The sequence below is a fragment of the Leucoraja erinacea genome, chromosome 16 (assembly GCF_028641065.1).
Source record: "Leucoraja erinacea ecotype New England chromosome 16, Leri_hhj_1, whole genome shotgun sequence".
NCBI classification, from domain to species: domain Eukaryota; kingdom Metazoa; phylum Chordata; class Chondrichthyes; order Rajiformes; family Rajidae; genus Leucoraja; species Leucoraja erinaceus.
In genome coordinates this window covers 1,880,450-1,903,629 of record NC_073392.1, presented here as the reverse complement: position 1 = coordinate 1,903,629, position 23,180 = coordinate 1,880,450, and the positions used below count along the sequence as shown (strand labels likewise).

Here is a 23,180-nt window from a genome sequence, read left to right as displayed (position 1 = left end):
AAAAACAGATCAGGATAATAAACTGCATAAACGGAGATGTTTACAGGTTCTAAAGCGTGCGGGAAATAAAATATTTAAGTGGTAAACACCGTCTTTCCCTGGGGGGGAAAATCCATAAATTAAATCTATCCTGCAAATGTTATTGTACAATGATTTATATTGAAACCGCAAAGTCATTCAAAATTCATCATCATCCTGTTCAGGATAGAAATATGAATTATTTTATCAATGACTTGGACAGCAATCCTCTCCCATTCAAAGGAGATTCAAGGTTTAGAAACAAGGAACTGCAGGTGCTGGTTTATGCCAAAGGTAGACACAAAGTGCAGGAGTAACTCAGCGGGTCAGGCAGCATCTGTGGAGAACATGGATAGGTGACGTTTCACAGAGTGCTGGAGTAACTCAGCGGGTGCAGCAGCATCTATGGAGCTAAGGAAATAGGCAACGTTGCCTATTTCCAGAAGGATTTCGGCCCGAAACGTTGCCTATTTCCTTCGCTCCATAGATGCTGCTGCACCATAACTCAGCGGATCAGGCAGCATCTGTGGAGAACATGGATAGGTGACGTTTCACAGAGTGCTGGAGTAACTCAGCGGGTCAGGCAGCATCTGCGGAGCAAATGGTTAGGTAATGTTTGAGTCCAGGATCCTTCTTCAGACTCCAAGGTTTAGTTGTAAGAAGGAACTGCAGATGCTGGTTTAAGATAGACACAAAATGCTGGAGTAACTCAGCGGTTTAGGCAGCAGCATCATTGGATGGAAGGAATAGGTGATGTTTCGGGTTGAGATTTCAGACTTCAGTCGGTGTCGCTGAGTTACTCCAGTTTGTGTCTATCCAAGATTTAGTTGATCAGCCTCACACTTTGAAAAACCAATAGTCAATTGTATTTGGAGAAAAAACTCCACAGATCCCACAATGTAATGCAAGATGATTTGGATGAGCTGAAAAGGCCTCTATCTCATGCGAACAATTCAGGCTGTAGTTTCATGTTGATGTTGCTGAATGTGAAAAATTATTTGTAAACATGAATGAACAGTGAAAGTCTAAGTTTCTCACCAATGTCTCATGACAATGGAGTCCTTCACCTGATGAGGGTTTCATCATAACCATAATTGCCTCTGCGGTTAGGTGCGGTTCCCGGCAGTATGGAGACACCTCGATATTGCTTCACCAAACTTGCCCGCATCCGTCACTGGCATGGCCTGGTTCTTGCATGCGTTTCATATTCTTTCTTTGGGCTTCGAGGAGCTGAATTAAGCACTGGAGTTAATTATAATAGATCGTTGGGTAAAAGTGCATCGAACCCAGAACAGTGCATACGGAACAGAACGGACCACGCCGTGTCGCAGAGACAAAGGGACGGCACGGTAAGGAGAGAGAGAAGGGGACTCGACGACTATCAACCACCTCCAGTCTCCACTGCCCATGCACCAAGGTGTGTGGATCGCAGATCGCCCTCTACAGACCCACAAGTAGACGACCCTATGGAGAGGAGAGGACATCATACTTGTTTCCAATGAACGCACATGAGATAGACCAAGCCCATGATGTCTGCGAGAGTCAAGTCAAGAGAACATTTATTTGTCACATCACATACTGTGCAGTTTGGCAATGCTCGCGGAACACCAACATGATGATGCACATATTATTTTACATAATAAATAATAGAAGGAAAAACCTGTACAGTTCCCTGGTGAGCCCATTGCCTCTGGGACCCAACAACCTCTCCGTTCTCACTGCCAAGAGGCCCTGACCGTAGCGGCTGATGCCAAGACCGTCTCCTATCTACCTGTGCATAATCTATTCACCCACCATTCCCTGCATATCCATTTGACTACCTACAAGCCTCCTGGACACCACTATCGTATCTGTCTCCACCGCCATCCCCGACATTGCGTTCCACCACCCTCCGTTGCCCCACACATCTCCATTAAACCAATCCTGTGACATTGGCTTCAGGGAAGAAACATAAACTTGGTGCCTTGTGTTAGTGTCTGGGAGATGTTCCACACATTTATTCCATCATGGGCCCAGATATATTTCTTGCTCAAGAGTTTAAGAAGGAACTGCAGATGCTGGAAAATCGAAGGTAGACAAAAGTGCTGGAGAAACTCAGCGGGTGCAGCAGCATCTATGGAGCGAAGGAAATAGGCAAGGTTTCGGGCCGAAACCCGAGGGTTTCGGCCCGAAACGTTACCTATTTCCTCAAGGGATTCGGCCCCCGAAACGTTGCCTATTTCCTTCGCTCCATAGATGCTGCTGCACCTGCTGAGTTTCTCCAGTTAGATGGATAGGACAGGTTTGGAGGGATATGGGCCAAATGTAGGCAGGTGGGACGAGTGAAGCTGGGGCATGTTGGCCTGTGTGGGCAAGTTGGGCTGAAGGGCCTATTTCCACACTGTATCACTCTATGACTCTATGACTGCAGGCAGGTGTGACTAGTGTAGATGGGACAAATAGACAATAGGTGCAGGAGGAGGCCATTTGGCCCTTCGAGCCAGCACCGCCATTCACTGTGATCATAGCTGATCATCCACAAGCAGTACCCCGTTCCTGCCTTCTCCCCATATCCCCTGACTCCGCTATCTTTAAGAGCTCTATCTAACTCTCTTTTGAAAGCCTCCAGAGAATTGGCCTCCACTGCCTTCTGAGGCAGAGAATTCCACAGATTCGCAACTCTCTGGGTGAAAAAGTTCCATTCTAAATGGCCTACCCCTTATTCTTAAACTGTGGCCCCTGGTTCTGGACACTCCCAACATTGGGAACATGTTTCCTGCCTCTTGCGTGTCCAATCCCTTAATAACCTTATATGTTTCAATTGTTGATGGGTGTGGGCATGTTGCGCTGAAGGGCCTGTTTCCATGCTGTAACACTCTATGAATCTAAAGATTTCTAAAGATCCTGGGTTATGAAAGACGTGTGCAATGAATTGGAGCAGTTGTGTGACTTTGTGTCAATATTTCTTCAGTTAACGCATCTTACAAAATTCTTAAGGGGTTGGACAGGCTAGATGCAGGAAGATTGCTCCCGATGTTAGGGAAGTCCAGGACAAGGGGTCACAGCTTAAGGATAAGGGGAAAATCCTTTAAAACCGAGATGAGAATAACTTTTTTCACACAGAGAGTGGTGAATCTCTGGAACTCTCTGCCACAGAGGGTAGTTGAGGCTGGTTCATTGGCTATATTTAAGAGGGAGTTAGATGTGGCCCTTGTAGCTAAGGGGATCAGGGGGTATGGAGAGAAGGCAGGTACGGGATACTGAGTTGGATGATCAGCCATGATCATATTGAATGACGGTGCAGGCTCGAAGGGCCGAATGGCCTACTCCTGCACCTAATTTCTATGTTTCTATGTTTTTCTATGTTTATTCTGAACTGAACCATGCTGGGGGTTCCCAGCAGGTTTGGTAGTATTCCTGGGAAGGGAAAATAAGTTCACAGTTGTTAATAATCTCTGATGAATACAAGGAAAGAGCAGAGATGAACCGTCTATAAATTGAGGAACCAGGAGAACGTGGAAACGAAGCTGAGTGCGTGTACCTGCACGGGACTGAGACAAAGGGCATTTCACATACACATTAAAGACCCCCCGGTGAGTTCCAACAGCTAAAACATTTTATTGGGAGCAAGTGGATAGGATCAAAGAATAAGTTGTTTGGCGGAGAACGTTTAGACAGATGGAGGGAGATGATGGTGGAAAAATGCTGGGTCTCGTTCTCAGGAGGAAATGAAGGTACCTCGTGCCTTCCGTTGGGGAGGATCCGGACATCCAGGGGGAGGATGAGATACTTGGGTCGAGGAGAGTGAGCATGTTTGAAGTGCCAGAATACTCCAGAGGTGTTGGGGAATATACGGGTGGGACACTGGACAGTAATATTGTCAGGCCAGCTGGACATCAGTGGGATTCCTTGCTCCTGGATCTAGTGTGCAGTCGTGTCTCCAAATGGGGTGCATTGCATTCCACAGTTAAATGACAAATCACCATGTGTTCATAAAATGCCTTTTGCAACAATACACCCTAAGATTCAGGAGTAATATGCAGCGAGCATATGCCCCAAACATGTCAGGAGATATTATTAATAATGTGAATGAGTGCTCATTATATTTAATTGCAAGCTACTCAGTTGCAACTTGTTGCACTTAATGCTTTTCAATTAATTTATGACCAATTTTTATTTGAGGCGTGGTAGATCGAATTTCAGGTTTGGTTTGGATGGAACAATAGCTTCGTCATGCAGCAAAATCATTTTTGTGTAGAATGTCTTAAGTTATTTTTGCTGCCTTGGGTTTAATTAAATCACACAACAGATGTCGAAAGCCAACTAGATAAAGTTCACTGGAGTAACTCAGCGGGTCAGGCAGCATCTATGGAGAACATGGATAGGTGACGTTTCACAGAGTGCTGGAGTAACTCAGCGGGTCAGGCAGCATCTATGGAGTTAAGGAAATAGGCAACGTTTCGGGCCGAAACCCATAAGGGTTTCGGCCCGAAACGTTGCCTATTTCCAGAAGGATTTCGGCCCGAAACGTTGCCTATTTCCTTAGCTCCATAGATGCTGCTGCACCATAACTGAGTGGGTCAGGCAGCATCTGTGGAGAACGTGGATAGGTGACGTTTCACAGAGTGCTGGAGTAACTCAGTGGGTCAGGCAGCATCTGTGGAGAACATGGATAGGTGACGTTTCACAGAGTGCTGGAGTAACTCAGCGGGTCAGGCAGCATCTGTGGAGAACATGGATAGGTGACGTTTCACAGAGTGCTGGAGTAACTCAGCGGGTCAGGCAGCATCTATGGAGAACATGGATAGGTGACGTTTAGGATCGGGACCCTTCTTCAGACTGATTGTGGGTGGGGGGGGGAAAGGAAGGAGGGGCAGGGCAAAACACAGCTGGTGTCAGGTTGACGAAATGTGTGGGAAGGAACTGCAGATGCTGGTTTACACCGAAGATAGACACAAAGTGCTGGTGGGTGGGGGGGTGGGTGGGTGGGTGGTTGTTAGGGTGGGGGGGGGATAGGCGGATGGTTGGGCAAAAGCCTGAGATGAAAAGACAGAAAGTGTGAGACAAAAGGATTGAAGAGTTGACTGTTGTATCTGGGGTTTCCTGAGATCCTGATCCAAGCATGTAGTGTGTAAATGAGCCAAACATCTCCCTGTATCTAGCAGGACATTCCTGCTGCTGTCACATCCAGGACAACAGCCTAGAAGGTGACCACTCTCACACATTCGCCACTAGATTCTTTTCCGCACAAACAATGTTTTCTATGGCGGCAGATGTGTGACGAATTGGTCACCACCACTGCTATCTCTGACATTCTGGAATGGCTTATTGTGGAACCTGCATGATCTGTATAGACCGTGAGGCCATGAGCACATTCCTCTGTGTAGGAAGGAACTGCAGATGCTGGTTCAAACCAAAGATAAGACACAAAATGCTGGAGTAACTCAGCGGGACAGGCAGCATCTCGGGAGAGAAGGAATGTGTGAGGGTTTTACGGGTTGAGACCCTTCTTCAGACATTCCTCTGTTGGATGGACATCTGCAATGTAGCCAACCTGGCACTTTCATTCATTGATCAGAAGTTGTTCGGTGCTGAAGTTCAAACGTTTTTTTGATTCAACTAGACCAAGTGCAGACCCGCCGGGTCTGTTCCCCAACACAACATTCCACCACTCACCCATTCTGCATCAATACGTGGTACTGCACCTGCAACTGCTCGGACAGGAAGGCTCTGCAGAGGGTAGTGAGGGGAGCAGAGAGGATTATTGGCGTCTCCCTACCCTCGGTACAAGAACTGTTCCAGAGCCGCTGTCTGAAGAAAGCACAGAGAATTGCCAAGGACAAACTGCACCCCCTCCACACACACCTGGATCTCTTGCCATCAGGCAAGAGATATCGAAGCATCAAAGCCCGGACTACGAGGCTGCTAAACAGCTTCCTACCACAGGCTGTGAGGCTGCTAAACAGTCACTCTGCACTCACAGTCACTTGACTTGACTTGACTCTGCGGCTGGCACGGACACTTTAATAACTGGCACTGGCCACTCAAATCAGCGGCCCCGGACATTTTTTTATGATTGGTTTACTGTTTTTAACATTGTGTTTTTTACCTGATTTTAACTATTTATTCTGTTCCATCAGGGACTGGATTGTTTTTTTTAGTGTTATTATGTGAGAAGTGTTTTAAATTTCATGTGCGAGGCTCCGCTATTCACTGGGAAACGTCTTTTCATTTTGCACTGTACTTGTTGCTTGCAAGATGACAATAAAGGTTGATTGATTGATTGATTGATTCCCCCAACACAACCCGTTCCACCGAAGCAATATTCCACCACTCACGCATAGCCCCCAACTGGGCAGGCGCGGCTCATTTCTCCTCATCCCCCAGAACTCCCTCTTCCTCCTCCTGTTGTTCAATGATTCAATGATACTTTCTTGTCACATGTACCTTGGTACAGTGAAATGCTCTGTTTTCATAAGTGATAGGAGCAGAATTAGGCCATTCGGCCCATCAAGTCTACTCCACCATTCAATCATGGCTGATCTATCTCTCCCTCCTAATCCCATTCTCCTGCCTTCTCCCCATAAACTGGTAAAATCATGCAGCAGACCTCACCGAGGCAGTACAGAAGTGTCGCCATGTTTTGGTGTCTTCAAAGTTACAAAAGGTGAAACAACCATTCCCTTCTATTGGTTTCTTCGTTTCGCCGAACACCTCCGCTCAGTCCGCAATAACCAACCTGAACTCCCGGTGGCTCAGCACTTCAACTCCCCCTCCCATTCCCAATCCGACCTCTCTGTCCTGGGTCTCCTCCACTGCCAGAGTGAGCAACACCGGAAATTGGAGGAACAGCACCTCATATTCCGCCTGGGTTGCTAGCGTCCGGATGGCATGAATGTTGAATTCTCCCAATTTTGCTAGCCCTTGCTGTCTGCTCCCACCCTCCCATCTCCCCGCCCTCGGGCTCCTCCTCCTCCCTTTTTTCTTCCTTCTCGCCCCCCATCCCCCATCAGTTTGAAGAAGGGTTTTGGCCCGAAACGTTGCCTATTTTCATCGCTCCATAGATGCTGCTGCACCCGCTGAGTTTCTCCAGCAATTTTGTGTACCTTTGATCTTCCAGCATCTGCAGTTCCTTCTTGAACCCTTCTACTGCCTGCCCCCCCCCTCTGCCCTCCCACCTAGCCGAGTCCCCTCATCGTTCTCAGCGGCCTTCCTCGCTCTCGACGGTTTGTGGTCTGTTTAGCTTACTTTAGTTTAGAGATACAGCGCGGAAAAGCCCTTCGGCCCAACGAGTCCGCACGGACTAGCGATCCCCGCACACTATCACTACCCTACACACATCAGGGACAATTTACATTTACACAAAGCCAATTAACCAACAAACCTGTACGTCTTTGGAATGTGGGAGGAAACCGGAGCACCTGGAGAAAACCCACGCAGGTCACGGGGAGAACGTACAAACTCCGCACAGACAGCACCCAGGATGGAACCCGGGTCTCTGGCGCTGTGAGGCAGTGGATCTAACCCGGGTCTCTGGCGCTGTGAGGCAGTGGATCTAACCCGGGTCTCTGGCGCTGTGAGGCAGCAACTCTACCTCTGCGCCACCGTGCCACCATAATTTAATTTAGCTTTAATTTTTTTAATGTGGAACATTGTCGGTAGGTTTCAGGAGCTGTTGTCAACGCCTCGTTAGCATTAGTCTCTGGAGCAAGCAGGCCGGTTCCTTCTCTCATGCAACGTGCCGACACGTGACAAGTTTAACAGATGGCGGCGTGTAAAAGTAACGGGTAGCGGAGTGGATCTTTCCCCCCGTGAGAACATCTTAAACCATTCAGCCCAGGATCACTCTAATGCTGCATCCTCTCTCCGAAGAGATGTATTCAAATGTCTTGTTGGATTTCCTGAGTACTATTTAAACTTGGTTTAGGGTCCAATTTGATGACTGATGACAAAATAGATGCTCCTATTCCTCTGGTGTAACATGTGGGACGATACCACAGGCAGATGGAACTGCTCCAGCACTTGTCAATGAGTGCATGCACAAATCTCCGCTTCACATAGTCCCCGGCTGAGGTGTTGCCACCACTTTTGTCCCAGAACTTCACGTTTAATTGAACTGCACGCTCATTTTCTGGTCTCCTCTGCCTTTTATCATGCGCTTGTTGCAGGCTGCGTGAGGCTTTCCAATCCAGCGATTCATAAAATAGCTGCCATTCAGTATGCTAAGCAGGTCTTGCTCCAAAGTTTAACATACTTTCTAACATCTGCAAAAACATTTTGTGATGCAAAAAGCCAGGACACGAGCACTAAGCTTCTTACAGTCTGTACGCACTTTAACAATTCAGTCCGACTTGACTTCTTTGCCATCTGCCAGGTTGGAATGATCCTGAAAGGGAGAATTCTCAGCTGGGGCAGGACAAGTGGGGCGCTTGTCCACTGATGAGTATCTGGGTCTGGTGTAAAGCTCTGGAGGAGAAAATTGGTTGCTTGTCCAAAAACAGGTAGAGAATCGCCTTTGACTTGGAATCAAAGCATGGCTGCCAAGAAACTGCCAACCAGCCCCAAAGCAAAGCCAGTGAGAAGGAGAGATCGTGGGGTGGGGGTGTGGAAGGGCCCAGTGCATGGAAGAGGGGGGGGGGGGGGGGGGTGATGAAGGCAGGGAAGGAAGGCTGAAGGTAGACACAGAATGCTGGAGTAACTCAGCAGGACAGGCAGCATCTCTGGAGAGAAGGAATGAGTGATGTTTCGGGTGGAGACCCTTCTTCAGACTGTAGGAAGGAACTGCAGATGCTGGTTTACACCGCAGACAGACACAAAATGCTGGAGTCTGAAGAAGCATCCTGTACCGAAACGTCACCAATTCCTTTCCTCCAGAGACGTTGTCTGTCCCGCTGAGTTACCCCAGCATTCAATGACATTCTTAACGCCAGTTGGGTCTGTGGCATGTGGAGATGAGCACTTTGGTAACAGTCGGGGCAAAACCATCGCAGCTGGCAAGGCAGTATAATGGTGGTGTCATGTGAATATAACATTCTTCTGAACTGTTCAACCATGACCTTACCTGGCTTTGAATCAGTGTACGTAATGTATAAAAAGGCCCTGGCTATCGCTGGATATCATATGGCTGTGTTCCCTCTACTACTCTGTAAGGCATACCATCCACATTGCATTTCCGCCTACTCAGCATATTCCGAGCCATGCTTTTTGAGTAAGTAAGTTAGTAAGTAAGTAAGTAAGTTTATTCACATACAAGGAATTTGCCTTGGTGCTCCACCCACAAGTAACAACATGACACATACAGTGACAGTTACTAATGACACAGAAAACACTAAACATTAATAATAATAAAACATTAATGATAAAACACCATTGATCAAGCATGTGAACCAACAAAATACCAGATCAAAGGGAGGCTACAGATTTTTGGCTGTTGAGTAGAGCAACTACTCGTGGATAAAAACTGTTTTTATGTCTGGCTGTGGCAGCTTTGTCAGTCCGGAGTCGCCATAGTTTTGCTCACTTCCAGTCTCGGCTTGTGGAAGGAGCGGCAGATCATTGGGGTAACATGCAAATCCATGGTCTACCGTAATATCATCTGCTGGACGTTCAGAGAATTATGCTCCCTTCCCCAGTAGAAAATGCTGGAGTAACTCAGCGGGACAGGCAGCATCTCTGGAGCGAAGGAATGGGTTGACGTTTCTGGCCGAGACCCTTCTTCAGACGTCTGTAAACCAGCATCTGCAGTTCCTTCCTACACATGGTTTAAAGGATGTATGGTTGATCGCACGATAAGTACTGTTGCATCGTAGCATTGAGCATGATCCCTGATACATATAGAGGAGCGATTTAGTTTCTACAACAGTAGATGGAATTTAAAAGCATGCCTTCGTACCATTAATTGAATACTTTCACTGTTTCATTACCGTGGTATGTCAAATAACCCTGTTGTTTCCCCTTCACATGTCCGGCATATGATTTCAATAAATAGCCGTCCAATATGTTTTAACACAAGCCAGTTTCAGTGATGTAGTATAAGAACTATTTTTCCAGGATATAAGTGTCTTATTGATCTGCCTGTACTGTTCCCCCCCCCTCCCCGCCCCCCCCCCCCAAAAACACCAGATTGCTCTTATTAGAGACTTGTCATTCTTTCCAAACTGCATTTAAAGCTAAGAATGTGGTTTATACGGTAAGTATTTAAATGTGGCTGATGCTTGTGAATACATCAAAGACGTAGTGTCGGGTATAAGTGGGCTTCCTTCTCTGAATTAGATTGTGTTTCACTGTGAAATATTTGTTCTATCTTGTTTGATTTTACTGCAGTGTTTCCTCCATAAGAGAGAATGTGGCTAAGCAGCCGGGCTTCAGACGGAGTATAGTTGGTGACCCCATCAGCTTGATGGTGTGTACCTGAGCTGCCAGGACCAGGAAAGGCCCCGTGTTCATTCTCTACTCAATAGACAATAGACAATAGGTGCCATTCGGCCCTTCGAGCCAGCACCGCCATTCAATGTGATCATGGCTGATCATCCCCAATCAGATACTCCATAGACAGGAGCGCAGCGGGTAGAGCTGCTGCCTCATGGCGCCGGAGACTCCGGGTTCGATCCGGACCTCGGGTGCTGTCTGTGTGGAGTTTGCATGTTCTCCCTGTGACAGCGTGGGTTTCCTCCAGGTGCTCCGGTTTCCTCCCACATCCCAAAAGATTGGGAGGCTAATTGGCCCCTGTAAATTGCCCCTCATGTGTAAGTGAGTGGCAGAATCGATAAAGATATGGATAGGATTCAATTGCATTGGATTAGTGTAGAGTTAGTCTAAATGGGTGATTGGTGGTCAGCATGGGTTCGATAGGCTTGTACCCATACTGTGTATCTCTATCTGTGAATTAGCACAATGATCAAACACTGCACTTGGCGTTGGAAGAGAGGAAATCTATCAATAATTCATGGTGAATTTTGAGCTGAAATTGATGCAGGTACAGTGGATAAAACAATGAACCCTCCCCCCCCCCCCCCCCCCCCCCCCCCCCCCCCCCCCCCCACAAATTCCGCACCAAGTCTGTGTGAACAGTGGAATCATAGAATGACACAACATGGGAACAGGCCCCTCGGCCCAACCCATCCATAACGTCATGGGTGATAGGAGCAGAATTAGACCATTCGGCCCATCAAGTTGACTCTGCCATCCAATCATGGCTGATCTATTTCTCCCCATAACCCCTGACACCTGTACTAATTAATGCCAACCGAGATCCTCCATGTCCCATTTGCCAACTTTTGGCCCATATGCCTCTAGATCTTCCTATCCATGCACCTGTCCAAATGTATTTTAAATGCTGTTACACCTCCATCAACGACAACCTCGGGCAACTCATTCCAGACACCCACCAGTCCCTATATGAAAAATCTGCCCCTCAGGTTCCTTTTAAATCTTTCCCCTCTCACCATAAACCTCTGGTTCTTGCCACCCCCGCCCTGGGTAACAGACTGTGGGCATTCATCCTATCAATTCCCCTGGTGATTTTATACACCTTTATGAGATCATGCCTCATCCTCCTGCGCTCCAAGGAATAGAGTCCTGGCCTGCCCAACTTCGAGCCATCGAATCCCAGCAACGCCCTTGTAAATCTTCTCAACACTCTTCCCAGTGGAAGAAGAACTACTTGGTGATTGTTCACCAGGGACTGCAACCTGCAGATGGTTTCACAAAGATCATAAGATCATAAGTGATAGGGAACAGAACTAGGCCATCAACTCTACTCCGCCATTCAATCATGGCTGATCTAACTCCACCCCATTCTCCTGCCTTCTCCCCATAACCTCTGGCACCCGCACTAATCAATGATTAGTAATTAAATTAGAGTGAAAACATGAGTGAAAGCATGGCCATAACTGTGGTTTAAATATTGATGAAAGTGCAACGTTTTGTCCCCGTGCCTTTGTCGAATCTTTTTCACAATTTTCTCTTCCCATTTATTAATCGTGGCAATTTTCTGCCTCTTGTCAATGCTTTGCGATCCTTTCCCTTAGTGGGTGGCAACTATATTCCGTTCTACCTGCCCTATATTTTATTATTTTTGACAGCTGCTCCACACACCATCTTCCATTTCCCCCCATATTTGTGTAAGGACTATCTTTCGACAGCTGTTTAGACTAGAGTTTGATCAAATAATACACTTGTATTTATTTTTATCAGTGTTCAGCAGCTCCATGTTGTGGATTTTTGCCCTTTGATAGTGTGCCTGCCGCCTTATCTATGCTTCAAATGGTATTAAGTTTCCCTGTTAAATCAAACTCCTTTGCCCTATCATTTGCCAGCTGTCTTGAGAATTGTGTTTCACATAAATATTCTGCTTTCTGTTTTATACCCGCCTTAATCCAAGCGAAGATTGTCCAAAAACCAGACGATATTTAGTCCATTTGTACTCCCATACTCTCAAGTTGCTGGTTCATTCTGGTTCAAGAATGAAAGGGTTGGGAGACAGAGTAATATTAAGCCGAGGCAGTTGAATAAAATGATTAATGTCGTGATTACGCGGAGAATGAGAGCCAGGATTCTGTGCTAGACGCACTTAATTGAATATACTGGTCACATCCAGATGTTGTCTTCAGATAATCACACCGGGTGCTGAATTCCACAAGAGCAATCTTGTTTATTTTCAAAGTTACAGCGCGGATTCAAATACAAAAATGCCCCTTTATTCTGGTTGGCTAGTATTGTTGGCGGAAGAGGCATTTGGATGGAGGTGGCATGCACCAAATGTGTGAAGCAGCTGTCGTTTCCTCATTTTGTTTCGTAATCGGCTGGAGTTTACTCGGATGCTTTAAGCAAATTACATTTCCTTTCACGTTTCGAGCACAGAGACCAGTTCGACCCCGACAATAAATAGGGTTGGTGCCGATCCTCCAGGTAAATCACTGGCGGGTGCCTAACCCCTCTGGTATCTTTACAAATCTCCTGCAATTGCCTTTTGAAAACTCTCAAGTCATTTAACATTTGGACAATGTTAATTTAAGTCTATTTGATTGCATCTAAACAATGCGATCAAATGGACTCACATTCACATTGTCACTTACATTCCCAGGAATAATGGCAATGTTCTGTGGGAACGGCTGGAAATAGGATGTATGGTTTGTATAGACTGGAAAGCACTTAATGCCGTGTCAATTAGGTTTGATTTTAACAGTTAATAAAAAGTCACTTTGGGCCTCAACAAAGCACCAGTGCCTTAATGAGTTGTGTGAACCAGACCCATTCCTTATTTTAGATTTTGTTTTCAAAAAGAAAATTGACAGAGTGCCCCCCAGTCATGTTATCTGGTGCCCGCTGGAGAGAGGCCCATCTGATTTGCAGACCAAATCTTTCAAGGCAAAGGTCTTGAAAATGTGATCTTTCCGAATCTGCAGAGGTTAGACAACTTAGCTACCACTTGAAATAGTGTGTGTGTTCTTTTGACCAAAGAAAAAAAAGTACAGCGTACTCATATTTAATACCGAATGATATATCCTATTTCCTTTAACTTCTTTATTTGAACATTAAGATTTGGCAAATGCTAATTATTCAAACTCCAAAGTGAAAATTCTGAATGAAGCAGAGACACAGAGTGATACAGCGTGGAAACAGGCCCTTCGGCCCAACTTGCCCACACCGCCCAATATGTCCCAGCCAGACTAGTCTCACCTGCCTGCATTTGGCCCATATCCCTCCAAACCTGTCCTATCCATGTACCTGTCTAACTGTTTCTTAAACGTTGGGATAGTCCCAGCCTCAACTACCTCCTCTGGCAGCTTGTCGCATACACCCACCACCCTCTGTGTGAAAAGTTACCCTTCAGATCCCGATTAAATCTTTTCCCCTTCACCTTAAGCCCATGTCCTCTAAAATGGAAAATGTGCTTTAACTTAATAGAAAATGATTCGTTAATGCAATGAAAGTACCTGTACTAAATTCCTTAATGAAAAGAAAGTATATAGAGAAAACCAAAGGAATGCCTATGATCACTTGGACAACAAAAACTCATATGTCAGGCTGTTATTCATAGACTACCGCTCGGCGTTTAATACAATCATCCCCTCCAAGCTGGTTACCAAACTCTCAGAACTGGGTTTCTGCACATCCCTCTACAATTGGATCCTCATTCACAGACCACAGACTGTTCGAATTGGTGGAAATATGTCATCCTCGATAACAATCAGCACGGGAGCACCTCAAGGCTGCGTGCTCAGCCCCCTGCTGTACTCACTCTATACTCATGACTGCATAGCCAGACATAGTGCGAACTCCATCATCAAGTTCGCCGACGACACCACTGTTGTGGGACGTATCACTGATGGAGATGAGTCAGAGTATAGAAGTGAGATTGACCGACTGACCAAATGGTGCCAGCACAATAACCTGGCTCTCAACACCAGCAAAACCAAGGAACTGATTGTGGACTTTGGAAGAGGTAGGATAGGGACCCACAATCCCGTTTATATCAACGGGCCGATGGTGGAAAAGGTCAAGAACTTCAAATTCCTGGGCGTGCATATTTCCGAAGATCTTTCCTGATCCCAGCACACTGATGCAATTATAAAGAAAGCACATCAGCGCCTCTACTTCCTGAGAAGATTACGGAGAGTCGGTTTGTTCAAGGTGGACTCTCTCGAACTTCTACAGGTGCACAGTAGAGAGCATGCCGACTGGTTGCATCGTGGCCTGGTTTGGCAACTTGAACGTCCAGGAGCGGAAAATAATGCAGAAAGTTGTGACCACTGCCCAGTCCATCATCGGATCTGATCTCCCCACAATTGAAGGGATCTATTGCAGTCGCTGCCTCAAAAAGGCTGAAAACATCATCAAGGACCCACACCATCCTGGCCACACACTCATCTCCCCGCTACCATCAGGAAGAAGGTACAGGAGCCTGAAATCTGCAACATCCAGGTTCAGGAACAGCTACTTCCCCACAGCCATCAGGCTATTAAATACGACATCAAACAAACTCTGAACAATAACAGCCTATTGCACTTTATCTGTTTATTTATTGTGTATATATATGGTCTATAGTATATAGACACACTGAACTGTTATCTTCTGTTCTGTGCTATGTTTACATATTGTGTTGTGCTGCAGCAAGCAAGAATTCCATGACAATAAAACTCTTGACTTGACTCATGATAGTGATGAGATGGAAAGAGATTTAGCGAGGCAAGTGAGAGTGGGGAAGGCTTATTAATGGGAGCTGATCGATGAAGAGATGAATGTAAAAACAAGATGAATGGAAATAGATAAGAAGTGAGTGAAAGGAAAGTGCTGGAACTGAGAAACAAAGCATATATTGGAAATAATAAAGTTTAGTTTAGTTTAGAGATACAGTGTGGAAACAGGCCCTTCGGGCCCACCGAGTCCGTGCCGACCAGCGATCCCCGCACACTAACACTATCCTACACCCACTAGGGACAATTTTTACATTTACCAAGCCACTTTACCTACAAACCTGCACGCCTTTGGAGTGTGGGAGGAAACCGAAGATCCCACGCAGGTCACGGGGAGAACGTGCAAACTCCGTACAGACAGCATGCGTAGTAGGGATCGAACCTGGGTCTACGCTGCTGCAAGCGCTGTGAGGCAGCAACTCTACTGCTGCGCCACCGTGCCGCACTAGAGTACATATGGAATGCCCCCATGGAAATCCTCAGCAGGTCAGTCAGCATTGGAGATGAGAGAAAAACAGAGTGAAGAAGATCTTTCATTAGAATCAGCCAGATCTAATACACACTGGGAGCGTGAGTCGTTGACATTGTTGAATTCAGTCCTTGATGGGAAGAGCGTCAGAGGTTATGGGGAGAAGGCAGGAGAACGGGGTCAAGAGGGAAATATCGCTCAGCCATGATTGAACGAGTGGCCTAATCTCACTCCCATGTCTTATGATAAGGATGTCAGCTCTGGAAAGTGATTTGTGGCTCTTGTATCCAAAATAAAACCCTTTATGTGTAGGCAGGAACTGTAGATACTGGTTTAAACCAAAGAAAGACACAGAGTGCTGGAGTAACTCAGCAGGTCAGGCAGCATCTGTGGAGAACATGGATAGGTGACGTTTCACAGAGTGCTGGAGTAACTCAGCGGGTCAGGCAGCATCTATGGAGCTAAGGAAATAGGCAAAGTTTCGGGCCGAAACCCATAAGGGTTTCGGCCCGAAACGTTGCCTATTTCCAGAAGGATTTCGGCCCGAAACGTTGCCTAGTTCCTTAGCTCCATAGATGCTGCTGCACCATAACTGAGTGGGTCAGGCAGCATCTGTGGAGAACATGGATAGGTGACGTTGAACAGAGTGCTGGAGTAACTCAGCGGGTCAGGCAGCATCTATGGAGCTAAGGAAATAGGCAACATTTCGGGCCGAAACCCATAAGGGTTTCGGCCCGAAACGTTGCCTATTTCCAGAAGGATTTCGGCCCGAAACGTTGCCTATTTCCAGAAGGATTTCGGCCCGAAACGTTGCCTATTTCCTTAGCTCCATAGACACAGAGTGCTGGAGTATAACTCAGCGCATCAGGCAGCATCTGTGGAGAACACGGATAGGTGACGTTTCACAGAGTGCTAGAGTAACTCAGCGGGTCAGGCAGCATCTATGGAGCTAAGGAAATATTTCCAGAAGGATTTCGGCCCGAAACGTTGCCTATTTCCTTAGCTCCATAGATGCTGCTGCACCATAACTGAGTGGGTCAGGCAGCATCTGTGGAGAACATGGATAGGTGACGTTTCAGGTCAGGACACTTCTTCAGAATTCAGAAGGGTCCCGACCCAAAATGCCGCCTATATACATGTCCTCCAGAGATACTGTCTGACCTGCGGAGCTACTCCAGCACTTTGTGTTCTATACCAGATTCCAGCATGTGTGCAGTTCCACGTGTGCCTGTGTCATTGTTTGGTCTGCATGATTCCGCAGTGTGTGGACAACCAGGCACAGTGCAAGGTGTGACCTGCCATTGAGTCCATCAATGCGATTGCTTGAGAGGTGAGCACCACTGCAGCAAAGGAACGATCTTCTGTGACTGTGAACTTCTCATTGCGGTTGAATGAATGTGTTTGTCTTGGGTTTTTGGAGATAACAAAAATGAAATCAACAGGCAGATTGCTGTCTTCTGGCAAGGGGGCATTTTAAGTCCAATTACTCCCCAGTCCTGACGCTTAGCACAGGAGCGCCACAAGGATGTGTGCTGAGTCCCATCTTGAATACAATATACACTTATGACTGTACACCAACACACAGTACAAACAGGATCATCAAGTTTGCGGACGACACGACTGTGGAGGGACTGATAAACAACGATGACGAGTCTGCCTACAGGGATGAAGTCCAAAAACTGACCGTCTGGTGTACCAAAAACAACCTGGTACTAAACCCATCAAAGACAAAAGAACTTGTCATTGACTTCAGGAGGAAGAGGAGAGAGGAACCTGCTCCTTTATACATCAAAGGAGACATGGTGGAGAGAGTCAACGACTTTAAGTTCCTGGGAATAAACATCTCCCAGAACCTCAAATGGCAAATGAACACCGTCACTCTCGTGAAGAGGTCTCATCAGCGGCTGTATTTCCTGAGGTCTCTACGGAGAGCAAACGTCTCACAGCCGCTGCTGCTGTCCTTCTATCGATGCGCCGTGGAAAGTATCCTCTCCTATGGAATCCTGGTGTGGTTTGCCAGCGGTACTGTGGCTGAGAGGAGGGCGCTGCAGGGAATTATATAAACTGCGCAGCGCATTACAAACGCTAACCTGCGATCCTTGGATGACATATACAAGGCCCGATGCTTGCGCAGGGCCATCAATATCAAGAAGGACACATCCCACCCTGCCAACCACATTTTTACTCTGCTACCCTCCAGGAGGCGATTCAGGTCTCTGCTGGCTCGCACTGGTAGACTAAAAAATAGTTTCTACCATTGTGCGATAAATGAGCTTAACTCTAATAGTGAACACTGGGAAGCAAGAAGTAACTTCGAGGAATACCGCTAAATTATTTTAATCTCTTTTAAAAATGTATTTATATTCCACTATTAACTGTACATATGTGCATTGGTATCGTGTTGTATTTCTTTTAACGGAGGAGAAGCAAATGGAATTTCGTTGCTCAGTTTTGTGCAATGACAATAAACATATTCTATTAACCATATAACAATTTACAGCACGGAAACAGGCCATCTCGGCCCTACAAGTCCGTGCCGAACAAATTTTTTTCCCCTTAGTCCCACCTGCCTGCACTCATACCATAACCCTCCATTCCCTTCTCATCCATATGCCTATCCAATTTATTTTTAAATGACGCCAATGAACCTGCCTCCACCACTTCCACTGGAAGCTCATTCCACACCCGCTACCACTCTCTGAGTAAAGAAGTTCCCCCTCATGTTACCCCTAAACTTCTGTCCCTTAATTCTGAAGTCATGTCCTCTTGTTTGAATCTTCCCTATTCTCAAAGGGAAAAGCTTGTCCACAACGGAGGAGAAGCAAATGGAATTTTGTTGCTCAGTTTTGTGCAATGACAATAAACATATTCTATTCCATTCTATTCTATTCTAAGGAATTGTGGATAGGGATGGGAATGTTCCCACGCAGAGTACACAAAGTGTGGACTTATCTCCGCTGTTAATGGGTAATGAGGATGATTCATTGATGAGGCTGTGATTTGTGTTACAGACAAGAGGCACTGCTAGCTGCCATCAGTGAGAAGGACGCAAACATTGCCTTATTAGAATTGTCGGCCTCCAAGAAGAAAAAGACCCAAGATGAAGTGATAGCCCTTAAGCGGGAGAAGGACAGACTGGTCCAACAGCTGAAGCAACAGGCAAGTTCCCGCATGGATCCTCATGTTAAGCTCTTCCATGGAAAAAATACATTTTTGGTCATAGATTTTTCATATTTCATTCCAATACGGGAGATTATTTAAAATCATTAAGTCAAACATAATTATAATAAAATATAATAACTACTTGAGTGAATATTTAAATACTAAGGGTGGCTTGAATATCCTGCTGAAATGAGCAGGTGTCAGGGGTTATGGGGAGATGGCAGGAGAATGGGGTTAGGAGGGAGAGATAGATCAGCCATGATTGAATGGTGGAGTAGACTTGATGGGCCGAATGGCCTCATTGTATTCCATTGTGCCCATCCCTCATGACCATATGTGGAGGAAATATGTATTGAAGGTAAAAAATATATTATGGCGCAGAAATGTATGTTCTGCTGCTAGCAATGGGCAGCCATTGCTAGCAAGTGTGGCAGTGTGGCATTGTTGCTGGTTCACTCAGCAACCTTGTCACACTTTGCATTGGAACTTAGTTCCCATCCTGTGGCATTGGTTAGAACACAGTGCTGGAGTAACTCAGCGGGTCAGGCAGCATCTGTGGAGAACATGGATAGGTGACGTTTCACAGTGTGCTGGAGTAACTCAGCGGGTCAGGCAGCATCTGTGGAGAACATGGATAGGTGACGTTTCACAGAGTGCTGGAGTAACTCAGCGGGTCAGGCAGCATCTATGGAGCTGGAGAACATGGATAGGTGACGTTTCACAGAGTGCTGGAGTAACTCAGCGGGTCAGGCAGCATCTGTGGAGAAAATGGATAGGTGACGTTTCACAGAGTGCTGGAGTAACTCAGCGGGTCGGGCAGCATCTATGGAGCTAAGGAAATAGGCAACGTTTCGGGCCGAAACCCATAAGGGTTTCGGCCCGAAACGTTGCCTATTTCCAGAAGGATTTCGACCCGAAACGTTGCCTATTTCCTTAGCTCCATAGATGCTGCTGCACCATAACTGAGTGGGTCAGGCAGCATCTGTGGAGAACATGGATAGGTGATGCTTCGGGTCAGGACTCTTCTCCAGAAGTCAGAAGAAGGGTCCCAACAGAAATGTCACCTGTATACATGTCTTCCTGCGATCATGCAGAATGCCGGTATGTTTTGTATAGAAAGGAACCGCTGATGCTGGTTTGTAGCGAGGATAGCCACAAAGTGCCCGAGTAACTCAGTGGGTCAGGCAACATCTCTGGAGAAAAAGGATGGGCGATGTTTAGGTCTGGAACCTTTCTCCAGCCTCAGGATTCTGCAGAAGGGTCCTGACCCGAAATCACCTATCCTTTTTCTCCAGAGATGCTGCCTGACCCACCAAGTTACTCCAGCACTTTGAGTCTGTTGGCAATATATTATGCTCCATTTCTTATCATTTCTCCATTCTAGGTGAGTACACATATGTAGTCAGTACAAGCAGCCAAGGGTCCAACTTGAAACCCCAGTCTCTTCTGGAAAATAAAACAGCATTACTATTGCTTCGTAAGGGTATATATTAAATTCCTCTGCAGTTCTAAAACTATCCTTCATGCAGGTTATTCAGATGCAGATGATGCTGGCTTCCTTCAAAGCATCAAAGAAGCTGAAAGATATGTGAGCCAAAATAATGATCCAATACACTTTTATTTTGAACAGTTTGTTGTTGCAGGTACCACTGACCAGGGTAGAAATATTTAGGGTATCCAATATTTAAGCTGTTACTCACTAGTTGAGCAGCTTGTTTCAAACTTTGCTGAGAAACCAGCATTTATTCTGCTTGTAGGTAGACAAAAATGCTGGAGAAACTCAGCGGGTGAGGCAGCATCTATGGAGTGAGGGAATAGGTGACGTTTCGGGTCGAGACCCTTCTTCAGACTAAAAGAAGGGTCTGAGGAAGGGTCTCTACCTGAAACATCACCTATTTCTTCACTCTATAGATGTTGCCTCACCCGTTGAGTTTCTCCAGCATTTTTGTCTACCACAGATTTTTCCAACATCTGCAGTTCCTTCTTAATAAATTGAAAAGTTTGTTTCAAACTTTTTACAATTTGTATACTGAAACGTATATTAAAGATGAAAATAATCTTCACATGCAGTTTGTTGCATGCGTTGTCATCATTCAGTGGAAAGTGCTTGGTTTGTAACTGAGCTCCATTTCCAAGGAACTAAGTTGGTTGGGTCACCAACATCACCACTGAGTTGGCTTAGAAGCTCTCCACTTATGTTTTAAGGTGAAGGGCGAAAGATTTAAAAGGAACTTGAGGGGTAACTTTTTCACTCAGAGGGTGGTGGCTGTGTGGGACGAGCTGCCGGGAGAAGTAGTAGAGTCACGAGTCTTTTATCTGCGACTATCGTATGTCCCAGATAGAACAATGACATTGTTACTTGCAGCAGCACAACACAATATGTAAACATAGTACACTGTAAACAATATAACAAACGAGAAATACAAAGTTCAGTGTGTGTGTATACGCACACATAAATTACAAATGATAATAGTGACATAATAACAATAATTGGCCATGTCGTTCAGAGCTTATTTGAGGTCGTGTTTAATCGCCTGATGGCTGTGGGGAAGTAGCTGTTCCTGAACCTGGGCACACTGGACGAGACAGGTCTATCATAACATTGAAGAGACATTTGGACAGGTACACGGATAGGACAGGTTTAGAGGGTTGTGGGCCAAACATAAGGGCTCGAAGGGCCGAATGGCCTACTCCTGCACCTAATTTCTATAGGCAGGTGGGACTAGAGGTGTTGGGACATGTTGGTCAGTGTGGACAAGTTGGGCCGAAGGGCCTGTTTGCACGATCTGTAACTCCTTGACTCCATGTGGTATCTTTCAGCCAGGTTAACTCTCGATTACTGTGAAGTATCTTAGTGACTTACGGGCCTGTCCCACTTACGTGACTGGTCGCCGAAAATGGTCAACGTGTTGAAAATCCAGCGGCGACCAGAAAAACGCTACGCCTCTTTGGGCGACTGAGGAGACGACTCATGACCGTACAGGCGACATGTCGCGGGGGTGAAGCCTGTACGGTCGTGAGTAGTCGCCCAAAGAGTCGTACCTTGTTCTGGTCGCTGCTGGATTGTCAACATGGTGAACATTTTCGCCGACCTGCACCGACCTATGACGGGTGCCGGCAGTCGCTGATAAAGTCACGTACGTGGGACAGGCTCGTTAGTCATCTAAACATCACTTTATTCTTGAAAAGTTTCTGCTTTTTATGTATTCACACTTTGGATCCCGGTGATAATGTCTGATTGATCCAACTGATTGGAATTTGGGACACGTGAGTTGAATTCCAACAGATTGACATATTTGTGGAGCTTTGTTTCTCTCTGGCGTTATATTTGGGATATAGTTTTATACCACACCCTTGATAAAAACACATCGGTTCCCAGTGTTGATGTCAGTTTTGATGAGGAGTGTGGTATAATATCATACCCCCAGCATACAGCATGACGAGGCTAGTCAGAAATAAAGCAGAGAATTCAGCAAAGGCATAAATCTGCCAACATTTGAAGGCAAAGGGTTGGTTCATCTTTTAGGTGAATCCTAACCAGAACAAGCTTCCCTCTCTGTAGTTTATGTTGGGGGAATATGTGGCTGGTTTCATTTCCAGGTTTTTTTCTCCCTTGACATAGCTTTACAAGAGATCAAAAGTTTATCGAGAATCTCCACCTGGCAATCAGTGCGTTACATGCCTTCCGCAACTCTCTCCCCGTTCAAAGAGGTGGTGGCAGGGCTGCTGCTGCTGCTCCATGAAGCTCCCTCAACATCAACAATCCACTCTGTCATTAGCAGGCAGTCCTGTTTTTGATATCCCAGTCTCGGCTGCTGTCTCCCTGCACACTATCCAGAGGCAACCCTGAATTCCATTATCATGAAGTACAGTTTGAAACATAGCTGCTCCTACACAGATCAAACCTTTACTCTCTGAATTCATTTCTATTTATATTAGAATGTAAGACTTTCCCTCCAAATGCTCAGCAGTGCTGCAGCTACACCGACCGATAAGATTAGCAGCAACTTTTCTCAATCTTTCACAAGGCAAGTGAGATTTATTTATTTAGGGCTCTGCTGCAGTTGAGGAATCTGGCAACTGATGGGAATGCTGTTGTCTAGATCTGGCTGGGCACTAAAATCTGGCTTTGCCTTTCTCTCCGGCATTTTTGCTGGCTGATTAAAAAAAACCTCCAGCATTGTCTACTCCATAGAAACATAGAAAGTAGGCGCAGGAGGAGGCCATTCGGCCCTTCCAGCCAGCACCACCAGATTCAGATTCAATTTTCAGATTCAGATTCAATTTTAATTGTCATTGTCAGTGTACAGTACAGAGACAACGAAATGCATTTGAATGGTGATCAGCCATGATCA

At 46.1% G+C, this 23,180-nt stretch overlaps 1 protein-coding gene across 1 annotated transcript in view; it reads left to right on the top strand.

Annotated features, from left to right (window-relative positions):
* LOC129704447 (ERC protein 2) overlaps nt 1–23,180 on the top strand; it is a 590,828-nt gene that overhangs the window by 412,770 nt on the left and 154,878 nt on the right. Inside the window, exon 19 of the mRNA XM_055647523.1 lies at nt 18,675–18,822. Coding sequence (XP_055503498.1) covers nt 18,675–18,822 — 148 coding nt within the window. The remainder of the gene's footprint in view (nt 1–18,674; nt 18,823–23,180) is intronic.